This window comes from Pelodiscus sinensis, chromosome 19 (assembly GCF_049634645.1).
Source record: "Pelodiscus sinensis isolate JC-2024 chromosome 19, ASM4963464v1, whole genome shotgun sequence".
Classification (NCBI taxonomy): domain Eukaryota; kingdom Metazoa; phylum Chordata; order Testudines; family Trionychidae; genus Pelodiscus; species Pelodiscus sinensis.
In genome coordinates this window covers 23,210,421-23,233,775 of record NC_134729.1, presented here as the reverse complement: position 1 = coordinate 23,233,775, position 23,355 = coordinate 23,210,421, and the positions used below count along the sequence as shown (strand labels likewise).

The window sequence follows — 23,355 nt, the reverse complement described above, 5'->3', positions numbered from 1 at the left end:
CTGGCAATCAAAACAGGCCCAGGAAATGGGTTGAGAAGCCCCCCCCCCCCCCCCCCCACAACGTCACCCCTGCATTCCCCTCAGTGTTCGGCACACGGCACAGGTGGCGGGTTGGGCTCTGCATGCCGCATACAGCGCGGATGCGGAGCCACTTGGAGTGAAGGGCAACGGCGTGCGGACACAATGACCCACCGGGAAATTCCCGGTATCCCGCCGGGCCAGTCCACCCCTGCTGCAAACCAGCAAATCCATTCACTAACTTTTGGTAGACTGGCAACATTTGCCTATTCATTATGCAAATAAATGTTACCATCTACCTAGCCCCAACCCAGCCCCTTGCTCCCCAGTGCCTAGCACCCTTTGACTTTAACCCCTACAGCCCTTGCCAACATCTTCTTGCCCCATGACCCCACTATGCCCTTACCCAAAACCCCTTTGCCCACCCTCCCACCTGCCAAGAGCAAGGGTGCCCCCTCTAGGGAGTGTGGCCATTACTGCCACACGGGCAGGGGGGAGCAGCCCTCCTCCTTCACAACCCTCCCTCCCCAAGCGCCTCTTGAGCACCCAGAAAGGGGGGGGGGGGGACAGAAGAGTGCAGAACTCCAGCTGGCCGCCATTACCAAGAGGAACACCTCCTGCTCCCACCTGAGCCCCAGAGACACTGCTAGCAAAAGCGGCCGCATAGGTGGCCATGAGGAGTAGAGCCCTGGGAAGGCGCCTCCTGCTCCGCCTTCTCCTGCCTGTGCCTCAATCTCAGCACTGCCACCAGCAAAAGCAGTCACATGGGCAGGGGGAGCAACCATTGGCAGCATACATAATTCCCTACCCAAGCATGGAGGGAGGGAGAGAGAGACCTCCTGCCATCACCTGAGCTACCACGGCTGCCAGAGCTGAGCTGCTGCGAACAGCCAGCTCGAGCTCCTGCAGCCACCACAGCCCAACAGTTCACAGACCACTGGCAGTTGGGAACCACTAAGACCTACACAATTCAGTGCACAGCAATCCTGGCTGCAGTGTCCTGAATGAGCTTTGCTGACTCAAAGGAATGTTTCCCGTGAAATTCAGTGAGACTATTCCCCTGTAAGGAGTGAGGTCAAGAGGCTCATGTCTAAAGACCTACTACTACAGGTTCTGGGATGAGGAATCTTGTACTTACTGGTCCATCCTTGAGAGCTTCTAGTACTTCATTCCATAATTTTTCATTGGATTCATCCTCTTTAATAAGGGTCTTTTGCTGGGATGTCAGCTTGTATGGCTCAACTTTAGTCTTCTTTGGAGTCCCTCTAGGAGAGCTGGGAAACTTCATCTCATCACCTAAAAGAGCATGTAAACCTTTTTAAAGACAAAAATATTCAGCTTGTTAAAGCACTAAGAGCTACAGAAAGATTGCCACCTTCACTTGCCTATTGTACCAACCTGCTGATTTCCTTTTCCTCTTTCCCTTCCCTGGAGTTTCACATTCTTCATCACTTCTCTTATTTTCTTTCTCCTTCTCCTTCTCCTTATCTTTGTTTGCAACAGCTTCCAAATACCCCTCAGGGTACTATGGAGAGGGAAAAAAGACTCTAAAATAACAGACGCAAACATACCACTCTCATTGGTACTACCTCTCAAATTAACTTAAATCAAAATGATCTAAAGACAATTTGGAAAGATGTTCACGTTTCCAGTCTCCTGCCCCTCCTCCTCTGGAAAACAAGTCAGGAACAGACTACAGAAAATGAGAAACATCAAGCTTTCTGGTTTCCTATTTCATAACTTTACAAAGCTTTGTAAAGTTAACTTTTAAGACAGTCCCTTACCATGCTGCAAGAAAGGAGGCTGGAACACTTACGCTAATTTATTCAAAGGCCTACCTTCTATTAGGCATCCCTGGACTAGAAGGATCCATAAAAAAGCTGACAAGGTTAGTTTCATGGTGAATCTCTGAGTAACGAATTCTATACCCCAACATACAAATGTTAGTGAAAAAAATCTATGTAAACAAATGGAGCAACAAAGCATCATTTTACAATTTACCACTTAAGAACTTCAAGTTTTGTAATTGTACTTAGTAGTTTACATTAAACACATTGCAAGTATTTCAGGTAGCACCTTCCCCTAGAAAACCCAAGACAAAAAATAAAATTGGCCATCATTTGCTTGTAACCTGGGATTCTGTGAACCAGTCTCAAAAGATATCCATAACGTAGCAGCTTGCTGGCTCCCAGAGTTCAGTTTTCCTACTGATAAATACATTGCTGACAAGTGACACTGGGAATCTCAGCTAGAAAAAAAAAGCAGTTACACTCCATAAAGTGACTAAAATTTATCCTGTGAGTTTCCATGTTTATTATAATTCAATGTCCACAGATCAAGATTGCTTTACTAAGCAAGAGAACTATACTAAATGTTCAACAAACTCAGACTTCTAGAAAAGAATTTTCTTCTTATTTGTACACCACCAACTGTAAGACTTCATGGGCCAAATTTATCCTGATTTATACCTAACTCCCCCATTGTTCTGTTGCAACTAACAGCAGAATTTGGCCCTGCAATTAGAACTTAACCATTCTGTCAACGTGCTAGGCAGGAAAATCTCAGCTCAACCTACCTTAAACTGTGCTGGTTCTGCAGCAAGAGGACTGAAAATGTAATACAGTTAAGTGAATATGCAGAACTCTCGGAAGGCAAATCAGACTTGTGATTAAGAAGGTGCCAATTCCACGGACCATAACCAGTCACACTATGGCCAGCTCTGGGCAAAACAGGAGGTGGTAGCATCTTTCGATCATGAATAGAAGATATTCAGAGATACATTTGCTAGCAAGTACAAGCAGCAACACTATCCAAAACCAGTGTTCTGTGGAATGTAGAGTTCCAGCAGAACTATATTTTGCCTGTATTTTGGGGTAAACAGTGAATACATTCCACTAACCAAATGTAGTTTTCTGATATGCTAACAGGGTGGTAAACAGGGTGGTAGAGGAAGAATTATATTAATTCTTAAGATCCTCCTTCAAAACACAAAAGAGAATCCCAATTCATCTGCCAAGGTAAAGAGGACAACAAATCTTGCATTCTTCCAAGTTCTTTCAGCAGGAACAGTTACATACTCGATAAGAACCATGTACCTGCATTGTTAGGCCAAGTTTTTTCATCCTGTCCTTCCCTTCCTTGGTCCAGGGGGCAGGCTCCTCATCATCCCTCCTAAGTAAGTAACGCCACACTAAAAAACCAGATTTCCCCGTCTCAGGCCAATATTTCACAACCTAAAAAGGAAGAACGTATGGTCCTTAGAAGCTACAGAAACTTATTTCTGCCATAACCAAACATCAATCTTTATAATCCTCTGCCAATTCATTCCAACACAGGAATGCCATCTTACCTTGTATATGCCATCATATCGGTTTCCCTCTGAGGGAGCATATTTGCTGTGTTTGCCTCCCTTTACATTCCTCACCACCCTGACTGGCTTCCCAGCTCTCCAATCCTTGGCCTCTGCTCCATCTTTATCATTGATGGGAGCACTGCAATTCAGAGCCAGAGCTCTGCAAGAATAAACCAATTTAATGTATTTACTAGGGAAGAACAATCCAGAAACAGACATGAAATTAAAAAAGCCTAGTAATAAGACTACTAGAAAGGATATGAACATGAAGGCAGTAGTAGTGTTCAGTCAAATGCTGAGCAGCACATATACCCTGCTTTGGCTTTGAAAAAAAGAGATATACCAGCAAGATTCAACCAACGCTATTGAGAAACTATTCACCATGCAGCTCATGAGCTGTTTTGCTCAGGCATATTCACTTTTCAGTAGTGGGATGTACTTATGATTGCAAATCAACACTCTGGGTATGTCTGCACTAGCCCCCTAATTCGAACTAGAGTGGCTAATGTAGGCATTCGAACTTGCAAATGAAGCCTGGGATTTAAATATCCCGAGCTTCATTTGCATGTTCCCAGGCAGGCACCATTTTTAAATCCCCTTAGTTAATCCAAACTAAGGACTTAGTTCGGATTAACTTCTGACTGCCGCGTGTAGCCGCAGGCAGTCAGTTCGAACTAAGGGATTTAAAAATGGCGCCCGCCTGGGAACGTGCAAATGAAGCCCGGGATATTTAAATCCCAGACTTCATTTGCAAGTTCGAATGCCTACATTAGCCACCCTAGTTCGAACTAGGGGGCTAGTGTAGATATACCCTCTCTGAGTAAGGAAGGTATTTAAACAGTATACTTCCAAAATTCTAGGTAACAGTATGAAGTCTTATTCACCCATTTTATTTGTTTATTCACTTGCCCAGTCAAAATGTGAAATATTAACTTTGGGGAAGGCCAAGCAACCAGATGGCTAGAAACATGATAATTGTCCTCATTACCCAATACCCTTAGTGAGCACTGTATTTTAATACAGAACATCACATGGATTGCCTGTCTTGCTTCTCAATTACCTGCACAAACCTTCTACTCAAAAATCACAACCACAACATCTTCTTGCCAACAAGAGTAAACTATTTGAATTTTAAAAGGGCCTTTTGTTAGTTGGGGGGAAAAAAAGTCCCATGGGACCAGCCATCCCTGCAGATTGGTAGCATATACTGTATGGGTCAAGAATATGCCATAAACTATAGTTTGAAAACTTGTGTTCCAATTCATTACTCTGTTGTTGGAGGTTGCAGCAAATATTAAATCCGGGTCTAATCCCATTTCCAGTGTCCTACAGGGACTTTTCCTCGTACATATTGATCTATAAGCCATTACGCACAGTAAAGCTATCACTTGGAAGATCTTATTTTTGGTTTTCTATGACAGGATTAGCTTTTATTAGTCTACTGTAGGGGCAGACACGAAGCAGGAAGTTTCATGAGGCACAACCTGAAAGTATCCTACCTGTTCATGTTGGTGAGTTTTTGATCACAAGATTGTTCCGCTGTACGTTTGTTTCCAGAAAGATCACGACCACCGCTCCCCGTGTAAGTGAAAGAATTTCCATGGTCCTAAAACATACATTGATTGTTTAGTCATCCATATTCACAAAGTAGATGAAACAAAGCAGTACAGCTCTGGTGCAACAGTACAGAGCAATACACCGATCTAGTTGAGAACACAGAAGACAGATTCCTAATCCCAGCTCTGCCAGATTCAGTTGTCTTGTCGATTCTTGAACTAGTGTAGACAGTTCAAAAGGAGCCACAAAACAAGTACAAGGTGACGGTGTACAGCACTAGTGAAAGGGATTTGTAAAGGCGTTGGCAGTCTCTGTGCGCCCACTTGTGACCAGCTCTAGCACTGCAGGGGAGCCTCAACCTTACTTTTACAAATAGGCATCAATACATTCACTTGAACAGATCTAAAGGAGGAAACGCCAATGCCACTAACAAAACAGTATTACCCCCTTTTCAATAAGGTCCTCACCTCAGGACCCTGGTATAGTGTTGCAAAACTTAAAACTCTCAAAGTCAAGTTTAGTCAAGCTAGTATCTTGGAGCCAGAGACCCCACTTCCTGCTGCACCACCTCTGTTCCCTTTTCCCTTGCCCTGGGCTTCCTGTTTAAATTGCTTTTTAAACAGGAAGCTGAGCCACCACCACAAGTTAAAAGGGCTCCCCACTAGCCTCCATCAGGAAGTCAAACCAGCCCTTGCAGCCCCAGAATTAGGGGCAATACAATTTGCCTCCCCTTGGTCCTTGCATACCATTTGACATAACTGTGCCAAAGTCTGACCTTGTGGGACAAAAATTTAAGCCACGGGCCAATAGGAACTTAAGATATGTTGTATGTTTCACTGGCGGTTTCATGGATTGTGGAGGCATGTATTGGAGGAATAAAGCTGAGAGGCAGAAGAACGAGAAGCATTCTTGGACAAAGCCAGTGAGAGTCAAGCCTGTCCACACTACAAAGCCAACAGGCAAATCCTTAAAGTAGTGCGTCAGCTGTTCTTCCTAATTCAGTAGGAACACTACGTTGACATAGGAAGATGTGGGAAGAAGGAAAGAGGAGATTCTTTGTGCATTTTGAGGGGAAAAATGGGTCTTCCAGGAAGAGTACTGTTTCCTAGAGACAGGAGAGACACAAAAGTGTCATAGGAGCTTAATTCACCTGTTCCTGACCCCCCACTTCTTTATCTTGTTCTCCCTGTCTGCACTGGTGTCAAGTTCTTCAGGTAAAAGATGTGATGTAGAACTCAGAGAATCAGATTAATCCAACTTTGTGTTTTAAATACAAAAATATAATTCAGTACTCCGGGATCATTTAGAGAGAAGATCAGCAACAACACAGTTCCAAGATTCACTTACTATATCATCTTCATAACCTCCTGCCAGGACCAGAGAGTAAGCACCATCATTGCTTCTGCCATGTATACCTGCTACATGGGGCCGGTGAACACCAGATTCACTCACCTAGAAGAGATCACCCGTGCAAAGTGAGTGCAAAATACTATTAAATCAAAACAATGTTTTGCATCTGATTTGCCCAGAGCATTGAGAAAACAAACAACGAATTGGGCCCTATAACTTCAGGTTGAGAAGGAGGCACAGATGAAAAGCAATGTCTAATGGACAAATCCGCTCCCTTCCCCTTCCCCCCCCCAGGATGCTGACTATGGGTACGTCTACACAGCAAGTTATTTTGAAATAATGTCAAAATACTGTCAAACTGGAGGACTTCTTACTCCAACTCTTGTAATCCTCATGAGGAGCGAAGAAAAGTGCTCTATTTTGAAGTAAGTGCTGTGTACGTCCTCTCACTTTCAAAATAATCTACACAATTAGCGTAGCTTAGTTTCCATAGCTTATTTCAAGTTAAGCCCTACTGTGTAGACACACCCTATGTGAAGGAAACATTCATGTTTGTGCGCCACTTGAACTAGATGATTTATGATAGAAAACTTATTCAGCATTGCTTGGGTCCTTCAGGGCAAGGGACTGGCCGCATGGAGGTACAGGGAGGTCACAGGGCCCTGCAGCAGCAAGGATGACACTGCAAGGGTGCACCTCCCTCAGCTCTGGAGGGGGGGAGCGGGGAGATCTCTGGTGTCTAGCCCTAGCCGCCAGCTCCTGTGGGGGAGGGGTGAGGGGGGTGTAAATGGGCAATGGCTGGGAGATCCAAGGCTGCATGGTTCAGACACAGTTGGGCTACTCAGGAAGGGGGGGGGGGGACGACGGACACCTGTGTAGCCCAGCCCAAGGGGCAGCTAGGCTGCTGGCCGGCTGTGATCTACCATCCCTCTTCTGCATCCCCTCAGGTCCAGTGCTTCAGCCAAGGGAGAGGGGTTTGAGGCACTCTTACCTGGACTGGTGGACAGCAACATGGAACCCTGGCCCAATAGGCCATTCTCTTCCTAGTGTGCCCATCTCTTCCTCCTCCCCCCTCCCCCCCCCGCCATGGTAACTCTGCAGTATAACTGTCCCTCTGATCAGCCCCTTCCTTTTCCATGATATCAAAAACCAATCCCATTCCATGCACATCTCATTTTCCCTAAACAACCAAACCCTGGCCTTACTTAACATAGGGTATGGAGAAGCTGTATATCAAATTTGATGGTCCTAGCTCTTACCATTTAGGAGGAGTTCTTGAATAATTAACTCAGATGGACACAAATTCATATTTTATAGATACCAAGGCGGGGGGGGGGGGGGGGGGAGGAGAAGGGGGAGAGAAACAGTTGAGGGAAAGCTATTTTATTCTGACTGTCCATAGCACAGTTAGGGATGAGTAAAGGGAAGTGTTATGCTTAATTCAGTTCCCACTCTTCACTCCCTTCAATTATGGGGTGAAAGAGCCCTTTTTTATATATCTAGGTCATCAAGAGACCTCTCCAGCAAAACGGGAGAGTTTTAAACGATTCAAGTCATCTTTTTACCTCAACACATAAGACAAAACAAGTCCCCATACCTTACACTCACAACAGACAGAGCCAGTATTTTCCTCTCAGCATGCTGAAGTCCTGCGGCAAATATGCCAATACAGATTCTATTTCCAATTCCTTGGGCAAGAAGTACTTCATTCCCATTTTATCCTGTCACTGCAGCACTGCTATTTCATACCTGGACTCTGAATTTCCACATGGTGCCAACTGGAACCCCAGGAATTGGTCCATAGTGGTTAGAGGGTACAATGGTGCATTCTCTCGTGCGACCCACACATGCCATACCCTGTTTCAATGAGAAAGCCAAATCTAAGAACTACCGTGAACTATCATGCTTTACATATTAAGGTACCAAACAAAACAAGCTTTATACCAACCTTGCCCCAGTCTCTCCGAGAGGATGAATTAGCAGATGCCATCTTGGCCTTCTTTTTACTTTCTTTCAACTTCTCTCCTGCTAAAACCACTTCACTTGCATCATTCCGACATTCAGGGCAATACCTAGAATTGCCAGTCAGTAAAAATTAGCTTGTGGTAGCCCCTCAAGTATTGGGATTGGTGAATTATAAAGTAGAAGCTTGAGAAGTTTCATCTTAAGTTGTATGCATTGCTATACTGACAGTCTCTCAATGAGAGAATTAAAATTCTAATAGCTACAGCTGTTCAGACAGGGTACATGCACAGCTTTCCTGGCCCCCAGAGACAGGGCTGTCTGAGAAATAGTATGGACTGCTGGAACAGAGAATAAATATCCACATTATGTTTAATGACCTGGATCTCAAAAAGGGTGGAGCCACGATGGACAAGGCAAGACAAAAATTCTGCAGTAACTGTTCAACTAGCTGGCATCATTTTGCCTCCACTCTGGACAGGATCTACATTGACAGCTATCTGCAGTGAAACAAATTGGCTCATTCCATCCTGCCAATAAACTCTTCCCCACACACAATCACTGAAGTGACTACAAGTCAGATTAGCAACTCTAATGATCACATTGACAAGAGAGAATTCATCAGATATCAATATGCAGTAGTTTTAAAAGTATGCAAGCTATCACTGCCACAACAATACAACATAAAGAGGATAGCTTAATCCCCATCTAGTTATTTTGCTTGCCCAAGCCAAGATGTCTTAAAAGCAGTTTAATTCTCAGAATACTGAAGACCCCTTTAAGGAGTCAACTTGGGCACCCACATTTTAGGGATGTAATAGTATAGTCGGTTAACTGACTAACCGATAAGCAAAACCTTATAGGTTAATGCTATGAACTATACGCATTTCACCCTTCCCCCTGCCAGTAATTTTTTTAGCAGGGTGGGCCATCAGCCTGGCTCATGCTGTGTCCAGGACCTACTCCTGCTGTGGCTCTGCATTTAAAGAGTGTTAGGAGCCAGGTGGGCAGGCAGCCGGGCTCAGTTTTGACTTGCACCAGGTCTGGGAGCTCAAATCCTACCTGGACAGGGGCTGCTGCCATCCCGCATAGCTGCCTTTTTATCAGAGGCAGCAGCCCATGATGATGGGGAGCTGGTTTTTAAACTGGCTCCCCTCATGGACCAGTGCCCGCCTGGCACCCTGTGCTGCTGCCTCTGACGCAGAGGCAGGGGGCTCCTCAAGACTGAAGCTGCAGCCCCGCCCCCAGGGACTACAGAATAGTTGACTAATTGATAAGAACTCTGAGATTGCTCAACTATTTGATTAACCAATATTTAACATCCCTACCACACTTCCTCCCCCCCCCCCAAAAAAACACTAATTACTATAGAAATTTTAGTTCAACACAACCAGGAAAAAGTTTTAACTCATGAAATGCATATGCAGCGTGCTTTTCGATTGGCCAGTGTTGGCAAAGTGGCTGCTTATTTTGCTTTCCACAAATCAGCAGTGTTCATAAAACTTACCTATAAAAAACAGTAATACTCTGGCTGAGAAACCACATACTATAGCCTTTCCTTTGTTACTAAATGTATTTAAGATTTTAAACTGAATCAGACTGGTTTTCATATTACTGTAAGAAGCCCAGCATATTTTTAGTACTATAAAACAAAGATTTGTGGTTTCAGAAAATGATCCAAAGCTCAGAACAGTTTAATTCAGAGATCCATCCCAATTTAGAGAAGGCAAAGCTTCATAGTACTGGTGAAGTCTTATTTAGCTATGTCCCAATACTTCTAAAACATACATCTAAAAGGTAGTGTAAAAGCTTCCTACATTGATGGAAAAAGCTTTTCTGTCAATGTAATTAATCACTAGCAGCTGGCACAAAGTCAAAAGAAAAATTCTGTCTATCCGCACCTACAGGCAGTCCCCGGGTTACGTACAAGATAGGGACTGCAGGTTTGTTCTTAGGTTGAATTTGTATGCAAGTCGGAACTGGTACATATTGTATGGGAAACTCTAGCCAAACATTTCTCCAGAGCTCAGTTTTATTCTCCCACACCTCACTTCCCTCAGTCCTTTATTCTCAAGCTGAGGTGTCTGCTGAGAAAAGACGCTCCACGTCTCCCTGGTCTGCTGGGGGGGGGGGGGGCACTAGCTTCGCGTCTCCCTGGTCTGCTGTGGGGGAAGCAGCTAGTGCAGGGTTGCCTCACCCCGTTTGTAAGTAGGGATCCGATGTAAGTCGGATCCATGTAACCCGGGGACTGCCTGTATACCGGGTATATGGGTGACTTAAGTACACAGCTCAGAGAGAGTGTGACTTTTTCATAGCCTTAAGTGACATAGCTAAGCCATTCTAATTTTTGAACATAGGCCAAAGTCACAGAAAATGTCTCTGAAGATGTTTTAAATTAAGTTTTGTTTTTAAAAAAAAACCACCACCCCACAGGTTCAGCTCATGTTTAATTGATTCATTTAAACCTGAATTCTCTCATATTATATAAAAAATTTTTCCTGCAGGACAGTGATGTCATCACATCACACTGCATCTCATCTGCCTCCTCCCCCCACCTCCTTCCCCAGTGCTCAGTGCTGCACTGCAGGCTCCATCCCTCCCACCCACCTGCCTGCTGTAGGGAGAGCGCAGGGCCTGGTGAGGCCGTGGAACACCCCCCTGGCAGCTGGGGGAGGAGGGAAGAGGGGAGAGAGGAACTAGGCACAACCTTGCCCCGGCCCCCCTTCCCAGCAACCAGAGGGGGAGAGCCAGGCCAGACATGGTGTCAGCTGGGCCCAACCCCCCACTCCCAGTGGCGGGAAGGGGGTGCCAGCTTAGTCTCAGGGAAGGGGCTAGCAGATGGGGGAAGAGAGCCTTGGCCTGGCCCTCCCTGGCAGCTGGGGGCAGGGGAGGAGGGAGAGAGAGGTGAGGGGGAAGGAGAGCCAGGGCTGCTAGCCCCAGAAAGGAGGCTGGCAAGCGCTGCTAGAAGGGGGCTCAGCCCCCTGGTAGTTGTTTAATAAGGAATTAACTTGAACTAAAACGAAATAGCTACAATTCAGCTTTAAATTGATTTTAATATCATTCATGGGGTCTTTCCCCATGTAACAAAATTGGTTAAAATGGTATGTGCGCACATACAAGGCCGTACACTTCTCACCATCCACAGCCTACATACAAGTTGCAATACTAAACAGGCATTTTCAGGACTTACCAGTCCTCCTCATCTGGTATGCTACTGAGAGGAGGGTTGAGACAGTAGATGTGGAAAGCCATGTCACACTCATCACACATTAGCTGTTTATCTGGATCCTGTTTACCTCCACACACATGACAGGCACACATCCTGCAGGTCTTGTTTGGGTTGTCTTTACAATGTTTACACACTGGTCCACTCTGCCCTATGAATATACAGAAATTATAATTACTGCTGCTTTAGATTTCAGAAAAAGGTAGTTATATTAAGAAGGGCACAGCTTCAAACATTCTCACATCACAATAATAGGATGCAGTGTAAAGTTTAAGGGCTATACAAAAAAACCTCACTTTTTAACGGGCTGTTGCTAGCTGGACTAACACTACCAGGTTCTTCAATTTTGTAAATTTCATCCACGAAGATAATTCTGCAGTCATTCAAGGAATCCCCAGCATCCCTAAGGGGAAAGAGACATAAAAGTAAGTAAAAATCAGCCCTTTAACACACAAACTCACTGCTCCCCAGATATGCTATGCAATGTAGACTAGGAGACAGGGTAAATATATCCTGTATCAAAAGAAATGTCAATGAAGCATTCTCAGTCACACAAGTGATCAATTAACAGACTGTTAATCAATGAGGCAACAGCACTGTAGCTATGGTGCTATAGTGCCCAGAGTAATGGATATGGCCTTAGTACTGTTGCTCCTGTCCAGCTGTAGACTAAGCACTGGTCTATAAGCTATTTTTGGTCAGCTATACAGATTTAGAAATATAGTTAAAAGCAATACAGAAACCCACATATATCTGTAAAAAAGTACTTTACAGTTATAGCAGTGCAAAACATCTGTGTAGAGAAGTCTTAATAGATTCATTTCAAGGACATATTCTAGTTAAGTTAGGGCTAGTGTGTAAAAACAAAAGTTTCTTTACCCAGCTGTTCATTTCTTCCCAGGCTCTAGTGTAGGGGTTCCCAACCTGGGGTACGGCGTACCCTCAGGGGGTAAGAGAAGCTTGTCAAGGGGGTACGGGGAATATTTGGTAAATAACTAGATTATCCTAAATGAAATATTCCAAAAGTAGTCATGTTAATGAAAAAAGTTGTGGATTCTAGAGTCTAGAATGTATTTCCTTTCATATTGAATAGGGGGTACAGGAAGGTTTACTAAAAGTCAACGGGATACGGGGACCGAAAGAGGTTGGGAACCCCTGCTCTAGTGTCTGCTCTCTCCTGTTCAGCACTCTACCCTCCTCAACTGTCTCTTCCACACCCTCTAACCCAGCTCCACAGCAAATTCTTCTATTAACAATCTCTTCATTCTAGCCTCACTGTGGGTACGTCTAGTCTACATGCCTCTGGCGACAGAGGCATGTAGATTAGGCTACCGGACATAGTAAAATGAAGCGGCAATTTAAATAATCGCTGCTTCATTTAAATGTACATGGCTGCCGCGCTGAGGCTACAAACAGCTGATCAGCTGTTTGTCGCCTCAGCGAAATAGTCTGGACGATCCCCTGCCGACATCAAAGGTATTTGACGACCACCCAGGTAAACTTCATCCCAGGAGGCATACCTGGGTGGTTGACAAATACCTTTGATGTCGGCAGGGGAGCGTCCAGACTATCGCGCTGAGCCCTGAGCCGACAAACAGCTGATCAGCTGTTTGTCGCCTCAGCGCGGCAGCCATGTAAATTTAAATGAAGCGGCGATTATTTAAATCGCCGCTTCATGTTACTATGTCCGGTAGCCTAATCTACATGCCTCTGTCGCCAGAGGCATGTAGACTAGACGTACCCTTTGAGTGCTCCACATTCACTACATTGATGGCTGTTGCCAGCACCTCTAGCCTGGCCACCTCGCCCCCTATATTGTTATTTGGAGCTCTAGACATGGACCAAGACCCCACCTAGATTCCATAGGTGGGAACAAAAGAGCCCCAGCCTGAAAGGATTTACAATCCTTCCTACCAATATGAAAAGGAATTCAGACTACATAAAATCACCCACGTAGGGAACAAGATTTGCTGAAGCCAACATTATCTGAGGTGGGGGCTGAGCTCAATGCAAACCTACAATTCAAGCATTTCTCAGCAAAAGTATGCTTAAAATTATTAAGATATCATCTAAAAGTTGCAAAACTTTAATACTGAAACTGAGCTCCTTGCCTGAAACCCTCTTTCCCGCCCCCTCCCTTTTTCAGAAACTCCCTGCATTTCTACCTAACCTCTGAGATAGAGATCCTATGAACCTCCCATTCCAGTCTTCCCATACCAAAGGCCACAGAGCCATTATTTCTCCCATATCTCATTGGCTGTGCATTGCCCATTCCTCCATACCAAGACACTCCAATCACCTACTCGGGATTCTGCATGCTTTCCCTCCCCTTACAGAGGCCCATTGATGATTCACAGTTGTGTCATTAACTTGTCAGGCCTCACATACTCATGACACCTAACAATGTTCAGATATATACTCACAAGGTGGCATAACATCTCACTGAAAAAAAACTAGTAACCCATCCATCATTGAGTGATGCATGTAGGTCACATACAAAGATATGTATGTGCTAGAATTATAATCTTAAAATGTATTTAAAGCACAGTATTCTTAGGCATTTCTTGCCAGTCAAAGGAACATTTGCTTGTTGGACTAGCCCTGGTCATCAGGCAGTGAATTTTCAAATACACTTTAAAAGGTTTCCTGGACTATAAAAACAGAGGAAAAAAACATGTGATCCATCACTTGGGGGGATTCAAGTGACCAGAGCACTCAATTCACAGAATATTGGGTCCTTCAACCAAAGCAGCTGAAGTATCTAGGAACTGAATATAGGTGAGAAACTCCTTCAGCAAGTTATAATAATTGCCTAATTTATGATTTTATCTTGGGCTACAACAGAAAGCCGACTTAAGGTACATAACTCTACCTGAATAACATAGCCAGAGTTGACGTCCCTTAAGTTGAGTTACCACAGGTGTTAATGGGAGAAATTCTCCCATTGACCTCTTATTCTTCCCATCCCAGGAAAGCGATCTGCAGGTGACTTGGAGGGTCTTAATCAGACCCACTAAACTAACCACCAATGGATCAATCTCAGATTATCATTACCATTTAAGGCACCCGGAGTTGCGAGAGCAAATGCTGACAACTCCTTACTGGTCAGGGTTAAACCACAATACATCATCCTCCCCTTCCCCCCCCCCCCCCCCGGCCGCCGCCGCCATTCTGGCATGCTTCATTCTTCCCTCCCCATGGGAAGGGCTCTGTATGAATCCTCATTACTCCTTTCCCAAACCCGTAAGAGGCTGTGGAATGCCTACCTTTCCCTCTCCAGACACTAAGGTCCCTCATTTTCCCTTCACATTTCTGCAACTGTGTGCACTGACTCCTGCACTATCTGGGTGCAGGAGAGAAGTCATTCAGCTTGTCAATATATTAAAACCATCAATAGAATGATCAGGTTTATTATGCTAGAATGTGTTAATGGATACCATCAAGTAGTTCTTTGATCTGCGGAGGTGCTAAAAGCTATCAGACTCATTTATCCTCCATTTTCAGTTTTCCAAATTCCCTTAAAAAAATTAAAAGGATTCTGACCATTGATGCCTAGAACATTCCCTGAAATACTGGCATTGATTGAGTGCAACATTAAAAAAGCTTTATTACACACAATAATGCCACTGGATTGAATATAAAGGCCCATACAAGGTTGGTCAGAAATGTGTGAACTAAAAACTGGCACCAAAACCATAATAAGTGTGTAGATAAGATTCTGGCCTTTTAGAGATTTGTGCATCTGTCTGAGTCGGTCTGTTCAAGATCTCCTTCCAAACAGTAGGATCATCAAATTTGGGATGCAGCTTCCTCTTCTCCTAACTTAAGGAAGGCCAGGATTTGGTTATGAAAGAAAAACCAAAAGTGCTGGGAACAGGGCTGTTTTCCATAACATGGAAAAGGAGGAGCTGGACTGTTAGTATAGCATCCCTCCGAAGTGCCCACTGGAGGCAGCAAGCCTGAAAGGTAGAGGTATACTGTGGAGTGACCACAGGGGGCAGTCATACCACTAAGGAAGTGGCCAGCACAGTTGGGGCTCCACCATCTTGCATGTCACCAGCCCTGGTAAGTGGGAGACACCTCCACTGCTTCCCGTCCTGCCCGGGAGGAACCAAGAGGAAGGGAGAGAGGCCATGCCAGCCCCTGGGGTAGGGATGTTAAATATCAGTTAATTTAATAGTCAATTAACCTCATGAATTCTTATCAGTTACTTGACTATTGCATCCTCCCCAGGGGTGGGGCCTGCAGCCAGTGTGCTCTGGCAAGGTGGGAGCTGATCTGCAAGGGGAGCCAATTTGAAAGCCAGCTCCCCATGTGGGTTGGCTGCCTGTTGCCCACATACACTGTTGCCTCTGATATAAGCCAGCCCACTTTAAAAAAAAAAGTTTACTGGCTGGGGGGAGGGGGGGGAAAAATGTGTGTCATCTATAGCGTTAACCAATAAGCAAAAGCTTATTGGTTTAATTGACTACAATATCACATCCCTATCCAGCAAAAAGCCTGTGGGTAGGGTGCATAATCCCCACTGGCAAGGGCTGCCCCCGAGCAGAAGCCAGCCCCACCCCAAGCCCAGCCTCACTCCAACCTTTACTGCAGCCCCCTGTCCCCACACACCATTTCTGTTTCAAAGGCATAAATTCATAGTGTCTAGATAACTGCATCTACCTTCATGCTCCAAGTCAGGACTTCATCAAAAGAAGCTTAACATAGCATCCTACAAAGTATTTTTCTACCTAGCATTTATAAAATGAAAGCAATGGAGTTCACATACACCCACCCCCCGGAAGATATTAAAATAATTTGGGCTAATGAATTAAAACTAGCAAGTGGAACTCATTCTACTAGTCTAATAGATGTCCAAATTAAATGAACCAAAGAAAACCAAATGGCTAACAAAAGTTAGAATTTTACATTCCAATCAATTTGCTAGTCTTATTAGCAGCATAACTATTTTAAAAAATTGAAAGCAAGGACGATAAGTAGAATCTATTCAATAAAGAATATTACTTGCAAACAGAAAATTTGAAAGTAATTTTACAAATCTACATCTCCTTTTCACTCTTTTAGGCTTAAGGATTACTTACCCAAGCAGTATCTTTGCATACATCTCCTTGTTCATTCTAGTTTCCCGTTTTCGCAAAATCTCTGCATCATACCAAAAACCTCTCTCTTTTGGCTCATCAGGATTATAGTTGACCATCACCACTTGCCCTACTTCTAATTGGTGCCACTTCAAAACAGTCCGTGCCCGAGTACGTACATCTTTTGAACTCAGCTCTACAACTCCATTCTCTGGGTAGCTTTTTTGGGGGAAAGAGTTAAAATTATAATCAGATTTATTTTCACATATTTAACCACCTGGTTTTAAGAACAGTGTATGCCCACCCATCTCAAAATTGTTCAAGAGTTGAATCTCTTCTTTGCCCTCAGTAAATCCGTTACTAGAATAGGGCACACCAAAATTTAATATTTAAATTAAATATCCCATTTAATATTTTCGCCATTTAGTTTCCCAAAAAATGACACAGCCTCCAGTTTTATGTGCATATAGTTTAGGCAAGCTGGTAGTGTTCTGTCCTGTCTGCACTTAAAAAGGGTTTAGCGCTACAGATAAACTGGTAGAGCTATATTGGCAAAACACCCATAGTGCAGAAGCATCTTTATTAAAAATTCTAATGGAAGATGTTAATCAGTTAAACATTATGTTTAACCAGTTAACTGATCAGGAAGGCAGGATACAGGTTGCAGTGGCCCCCTTCAGCCTGCCACAGACTGCCTGGGAGACACAGTCTGATCCAGGCCCACCACGGACAGGGGCTGCTCCAGTCCCTACCAGTTAACTAGAACCAGTAAGCCTCACCCATTAATGGTGAGGCTTACCAGTTAACCATTCACATGCCTAATGCTGATAAACTTTTCTAGTGCAGATCAGGCCAAACATTTTGCTTCTCTACATGACTAAACTCTTCAACATCATGAGTGTGTCGCATTCAAAATGACCTTCATTAGCTGTAAAACTCACTCTTCATATTTCACATGATATAGGATATCTTCTTCAGCAGCAGTTGATTGCAGTTCAGACTCTGTATCACTATCACTGGACTCATTTTCTGCCTTCTCTTTCCTGGTCACATTTACAATCTGGGCTTCAAACCATGCTCCCATGTTCATATCCCGAGCATCTACAAACTCATTGATCTAAACAAAGCAAAAGTTAATTTTGAAGAGATAAGTCTGTAACTTTGTTAAGCCACACTACAGCAGTGGTGGGCAACCTCATGCCAATCAAGTTAATCCACTGACAGGCCACAAGACATATTGCTAATATTAACTGTCAATGGGCATGGACTGGCACAGTTCCCAGTAGCCACTGTGTGCCATTCCTGGCCAACAAAAGCTGCAGGAACCAGCACAGACCACAGGGCTTCCCCCATTGGCTGGGAATGGTGAACCACGGCCACTGGATGCTCAGGGAGGCTGTGCCCGCAAACAGTCAACATCATCAATATGTCTCTCAGCCCACCAGTAAATTATCTTGGACTACGGGTTGCCCACCAGCGCAGTAGAGTGGCTTACTCTGGATTACCTTGATGGGCTGCATGTGGCCTACAGGTTGCCCCCATTGCTCTACAAGATTCAGTTTTTTGGGAAATGTAACTGGACACTTAATTTATGTTTGAATTCTTGATGGCTCCACAGCACATCCTGATTTTCTCTCCCACTCTAATAGGGTCAGGAATTGTCCTAACACGTCTTTTGCATCATCAAGCACACAACAGTGTTTCATAGATAAATGCTGCTAGTAAATAATTTAGGACAGCCTTACTAAACAGTTATTGCTTATACTGAGTTGATAAACACTCATATGTTAAATTCCATTGTAAAAGCTCAGAAAAAGGTACCTGTTCGAAGCAGTTTTGCAAGGCTAGTTTTAGAAAGAGCTTTTGCTGTTCATTTCTGGCTAATACTTTCTACTAAAGAAAGGAATCTGGTGTACACTCACCTTATAGAGTCCAAAACCTGGATCAACCCAGTCAGCCTGAGCTACTGTACTAGGCTGACACTCCAACTCCATTGCACCCTCTCCGTTATTGGAGTTCTTATCAGATTCACTCTGGCCGGAGCCACAGCCAGAGTCTGTATCTGAGAGTTCCAAATCCTTCTCTTTACTAATAGCAGGAAGCATAGCAGGTCTCTGTCTTACAAGTAGCTGCACAATATCATTCAATCCAACACTGTAGTCAAAGAGGGAGTGTCCGTCTTCCATCTACAGGATAAATTCAGAAATTAATCTAGTTAATTTATATTTTAAAGGCAACTCAAAACTGCCTTTGATTACATTTTCAGGATAAAGTGACTTGAAAAGCATTAACAAGAATTAAGCAATATTTGTAATTTTCAAACATTTATGGATATGTACTAGATTTTCCTTCTAACTAAGGATGTGAAAGTGTAACTACATATGCACAGGTACTGACTATCAGATATAGCAACTTGGGAGAAGGAGGCAGATGGGAGCCCACTACCACGCCCCGCCCCACGCTGCTGCCCTTCTATCAGGGGAGCTGACTGCTGCCCTGCACGAACCCATTTAACTGCTGACATTCTCAGTGATTACAGTTACTTAAATGCATTTTAACAGTCTTAATTCTTACCGTTTGGAAATTTGTTCATAAAACAAACACATACAAGTACTGGGGAAAAGAAGTCCATCTGTGCCAGTAGTTCTCAAAGTGTGGTCCACAACAGTCTTGCAGGCAGGTCACAGGCTTGCCCTCACACACCACAGAAGGGAGCCTGTGCTACCACTCCAGCTCTGCCTCTCTCCCCCACAAGACTGGGGCACTAGTGCTGGCTTCCCACTGTGGGAGACCAGATCCAGCTTGCAGGAGGAAGCACACTACCGCTCCTCTTTTTTCCCCCCCAACTGGGGGAGCAGCAGCACAGGAAATGGCTAGCCTAGAGGCTTTCCCTGCTGTTCTCATTGGCCAAAATCATGGGAGCAGTGGGATGTGTGGAACTAGATAAGCATTCCTTATGCCCAGACGCCACATCCCCCTCATCCACATGTGCCCCCTCCCCACTGAGACCCTGCACCCTCAGCCTGTTCCCGCACCCAACCTCCGGGCCAGATCTCCCCAATCTCAGCCCACTCCTGCAACCATTTCATCATGATGGGTGGTCGGCTAGTGGTCTGTGGAAAGATCTGCAATAAGTGGGGTGAACCACAGGCCAAACAGTTTGAGAACCATTGATCTTTGCTGTGGTAGAACTGCTGTACTGGCCAAGTCATTCCACTTTCCTCAGGTTCTGAATGTCAGTGTAAAACTGACCAGTTTTAATTTCACTTTGCAGCTTTGTTCAGAAATACAGCAGCAGTTGTAGACTGATTCCAGTGACTACAACTCAGAAAACTGAAGGAAAGTAAAATTAAAAAGTTGCACAGCACAGTGGCAAAACTGACTCGACTACATAAATAGTAATAAAAGATACAGATGACCAGATACATCTATACCTCTTAAAGTTCTTGAAATTGTTAAATTATTATTATTCCACATTTAAGGCATAAGACTTGATGCTGCTGCAGTTAGACAAGCTTCACCACATATTTAAGGTCTGACTAATAGAAATTCTACAGGAAATCATCATCCAACCCAGCCCAAACCACCAAAAAAAGTGATCCTCAAAGCTGTGTTCTCTATCAGCGGGAAACAAGTTAACCACAAAAACTTACACTTCAGAAGAATCACTGAGAATTCAATTATGATTTATGGCATAAAATAACTATGGGGATACCACTTGAAATGTGGATAGAACAGCAACAGTCAAGTTATTTCCTGTGCAGAGATGAAGAATCATAACACTAATCAAACCCATAAGTCGAGAATCAGCAGAATCTTTGTATACTTACTCTAGTAATAGTATCACAAGTGACATTGACTAGTAATTAGTATCAGAAGAACAGTACAGAGAAAACCAAAAGGACAATTTAAAGAAAAGAGCAGCACAGAATGAAAGAACATGCACAAGGAACAGACACAAGACTGGAGGAACAGACACAAGATTGGAAAGTGCCAGATGACATGCTGAAAACAGCAACATCAGTTGCAAAGCTGCAAATGCTTTATTATTGGAGGTTTTCTTCCCCATCCATCATTTTCCAGTATGAATCAGATCACCACAATTGTGACAGATTTCGAGTCAGGAAAGATTGGGAAGGGGAAACTCACTCTAAAACATATCCACTTCTGGCTGAAGGCTAGAAAACAGCCTCTCAGCTTTCCAGTGAAACTCCAGTACATCAGCACCACACTCCTGCTCCACTGCACACATTCTGAGAATTTAGCGGCTAGAATGTTGGGCAGTTTATATTGAAGAGACCCAAATTATTTCCCACAGACAAGTGGCAAGTATTCCTTTTAAAACAGTAAGGCTTTTTTGTTTGAACAGAAGGCAATAACCATAATTGAGGGAAAAAACTGATTATATACATTGCTAAAGCAAAAATTTAGTGTAAAATAAAGGATTCTTTGGTCTCCAAGAATTCTAGTTTCCAATTAACCAAATTGAAGTTTGCATGAAGCTTTAGAATATAACAGTGACGCAAATCAGTCTAGGATATGAGCCATGATTCTTAAGCTTATTTTACATAAAAATCAGTTAGTCATAAAAATAGCTTCTTGTGGAAGGAAAAATATTCTTGTTGCACCACTGTAATATCCTGTGCAATGTTAGGAATGTAAGATTACTGAATCACTGAAGACTGCCAAACCAAAGTTTAACTTGATAGCAGCTACACGTGATTTAAAAAAAAAAAAAGAAGTTCTGGTATCTAAGGTTTTATGGAGACCAACTACTTCCTGTGAATCAATGCCTTTATAACCCTTCAGAGCAGTAAAACATCCATGACTTGAAATCAGTACTGAACTTATCAGTCGGAGATAATCACAGATCCTAGTAAAATCTGATTCTTAGCTAGCATGTGGTTTTACCAACTCAGTAACTACCTTTTTCTTATAAGCACCCTCCGGCCAACTAAAATGGAGCTGTTCTACTTTGGATAAATACCAAGATGTTGCACCAGGATTAGGAATAAATCTGTTTTTCAGATGCCAGATAAACAGATTAAATCTAGGAGTCAAGTCATCTACTTTATGGCAATGACCTGTTCTCAGCTATTTACACAAAGTACTTACACTAGAGATGTTAGCTAGTAGTCAAGTAGTCGACCCAATAAGCATAAGCTTATCTAGTAGTTGAGTAGAGTATCAATTATTCGCTTCTCTCTTGCTGCCTCTATGAGAAGCAGCAAGTGAGAGGGAAAGACAGGAGCAGATACTGAGGGGAGCCAGTTTAAAAGCTGGTTTCGCCAAGCATCATCTCCGCACAGCTGCCTGCCCCGCCCTGCTGCCTCTATCGGGCAGCAGGGGCTAGCCATGGACAGGGACTGCAGGACTCAACATGAGCAATCCTGGATTGCTCTGGTCCAGGATCCTGCACCTCTGCATTTCAAATGTAGTAAGAGCCCAGTGGCTCTTACTACATTTAAAATGCTGAGCTCCAGCGCAGGTGGCTCACAGAGTCAGCACAAGCCGGGACTGCTAAAGCCTGCTCCACATAGCTGTAGCTGGGACTGATCAACGATCATGTAGTTGATACAAATTATCGACTACACAATTAGCCAGATAACCGCAATTTAAAATTGTTAACTTACACACAACAGGTTGATTGCCAACAATATTAATGGGTGCACACAACAGTAAATACGGAAAACATTAAAACATCCACTGTTTCTAATTAGCAGTACTAAAGTTATCCAGAATTAACTGATAAGCTCTGAACAAAAGGAACTGATCTGTTTGCCTGCATTCTCAGGAAAATGCTACAGCTGGTTTACAGCCTATGAGGTATTAAAATCTTAAGACTCACCCACACATGAACATTATTTCAGAATAAGATGCGTATTTAAAATTGAGTATGTATTTCTGAGTAACCTGCACACATTTATTTTAAATTAGCAAGATAAACCAGAAGAGGGCACTCTTATGCTGAAAGAAGAGCATCCATACATTGAACTATTTCTGAATAGCTCAGTGTGTGGACAAGCCCTTGGATAAATCTGTAAATCACACTTCATCATACCTATACAATTGCACTGAATTCAAATTAAGTTTAGGGGAGTTAATCAACTCATGCTCCAAATGGATTAAGGTTCATATTGAACAGACCACAACTACATTCCCACCCCAATACATTTATACAGTCAATGCTGAACTAAAATGGAAATAAACACTGATTTTTAATATGACCATTGAAACCAACACTGATTGTATACAGAAGTATTATCCCCTAAGTTTCCAGCAAGGATGTTAAAATGTGTTTATTTTGTAAACATGTAACTGCTGAAAATTGGGGGGGAGGGGCGGAGGAGGGCAGGAGCTGGTGCTCCTGGGGACTAAAAGCTTTTAGCCAGCTCCCTACAAGCACCAACTCCTGCCTCCACATAACACACGCTGCTGCAAGGCAACAGCATGGAGGGAGAGCAAGCGGCTCCACGGATATAAGCAACAGCAGTGCCAGAGGAAGCAGGCAGCTCGGTAGGAGCTGGTATGCACACGGAGCCAGCTTCTGCCTGCCTCCCCCCTGCTGCCTCCGTAGGAGACAGCAGCATGGGGTAGGGAGGCAGCTGCATATGCAGGGAGCCAGTTTGAAAGCCAGCTCCCAGCTCCTCCTCTCACCCATTCCCACGCTGCTGCCTTTGTATCAGGCTCATCAGTTAATGGAGTACACGTTCACATCCCTAATTACAGCAAGTAAAACCAAGCACCATCTCTAATAGAATATGCCAATCAAAGTATAATGTCTAAGGAGGAAAAAAAAAAAATCACTA

General features: G+C 43.8%; 1 protein-coding gene across 3 annotated transcripts in view; it reads right to left on the bottom strand.

Annotated features, from left to right (window-relative positions):
* Positions 1–23,355, bottom strand: part of UHRF1 (ubiquitin like with PHD and ring finger domains 1) — a 31,138-nt gene that overhangs the window by 2,654 nt on the left and 5,129 nt on the right. For 2 of the 3 annotated variants that reach the window (XM_075903059.1, XM_075903057.1), the window contains exons 3-15: positions 18,469–18,732; positions 17,488–17,663; positions 16,550–16,765; positions 11,762–11,868; positions 11,430–11,616; positions 8,226–8,349; positions 8,027–8,134; positions 6,275–6,379; positions 4,870–4,976; positions 3,368–3,530; positions 3,114–3,251; positions 1,417–1,543; positions 1,157–1,332 (exon numbers count right to left, since the gene is read on the bottom strand). In XM_075903059.1, the coding sequence (XP_075759174.1) occupies positions 1,157–1,332; positions 1,417–1,543; positions 3,114–3,251; positions 3,368–3,530; positions 4,870–4,976; positions 6,275–6,379; positions 8,027–8,134; positions 8,226–8,349; positions 11,430–11,616; positions 11,762–11,868; positions 16,550–16,765; positions 17,488–17,663; positions 18,469–18,732 (1,998 nt within the window). The remainder of the gene's footprint in view (positions 1–1,156; positions 1,333–1,416; positions 1,544–3,113; positions 3,252–3,367; positions 3,531–4,869; positions 4,977–6,274; positions 6,380–8,026; positions 8,135–8,225; positions 8,350–11,429; positions 11,617–11,761; positions 11,869–16,549; positions 16,766–17,487; positions 17,664–18,468; positions 18,733–23,355) is intronic. The other variant, XM_075903060.1, reaches the window with a different exon arrangement.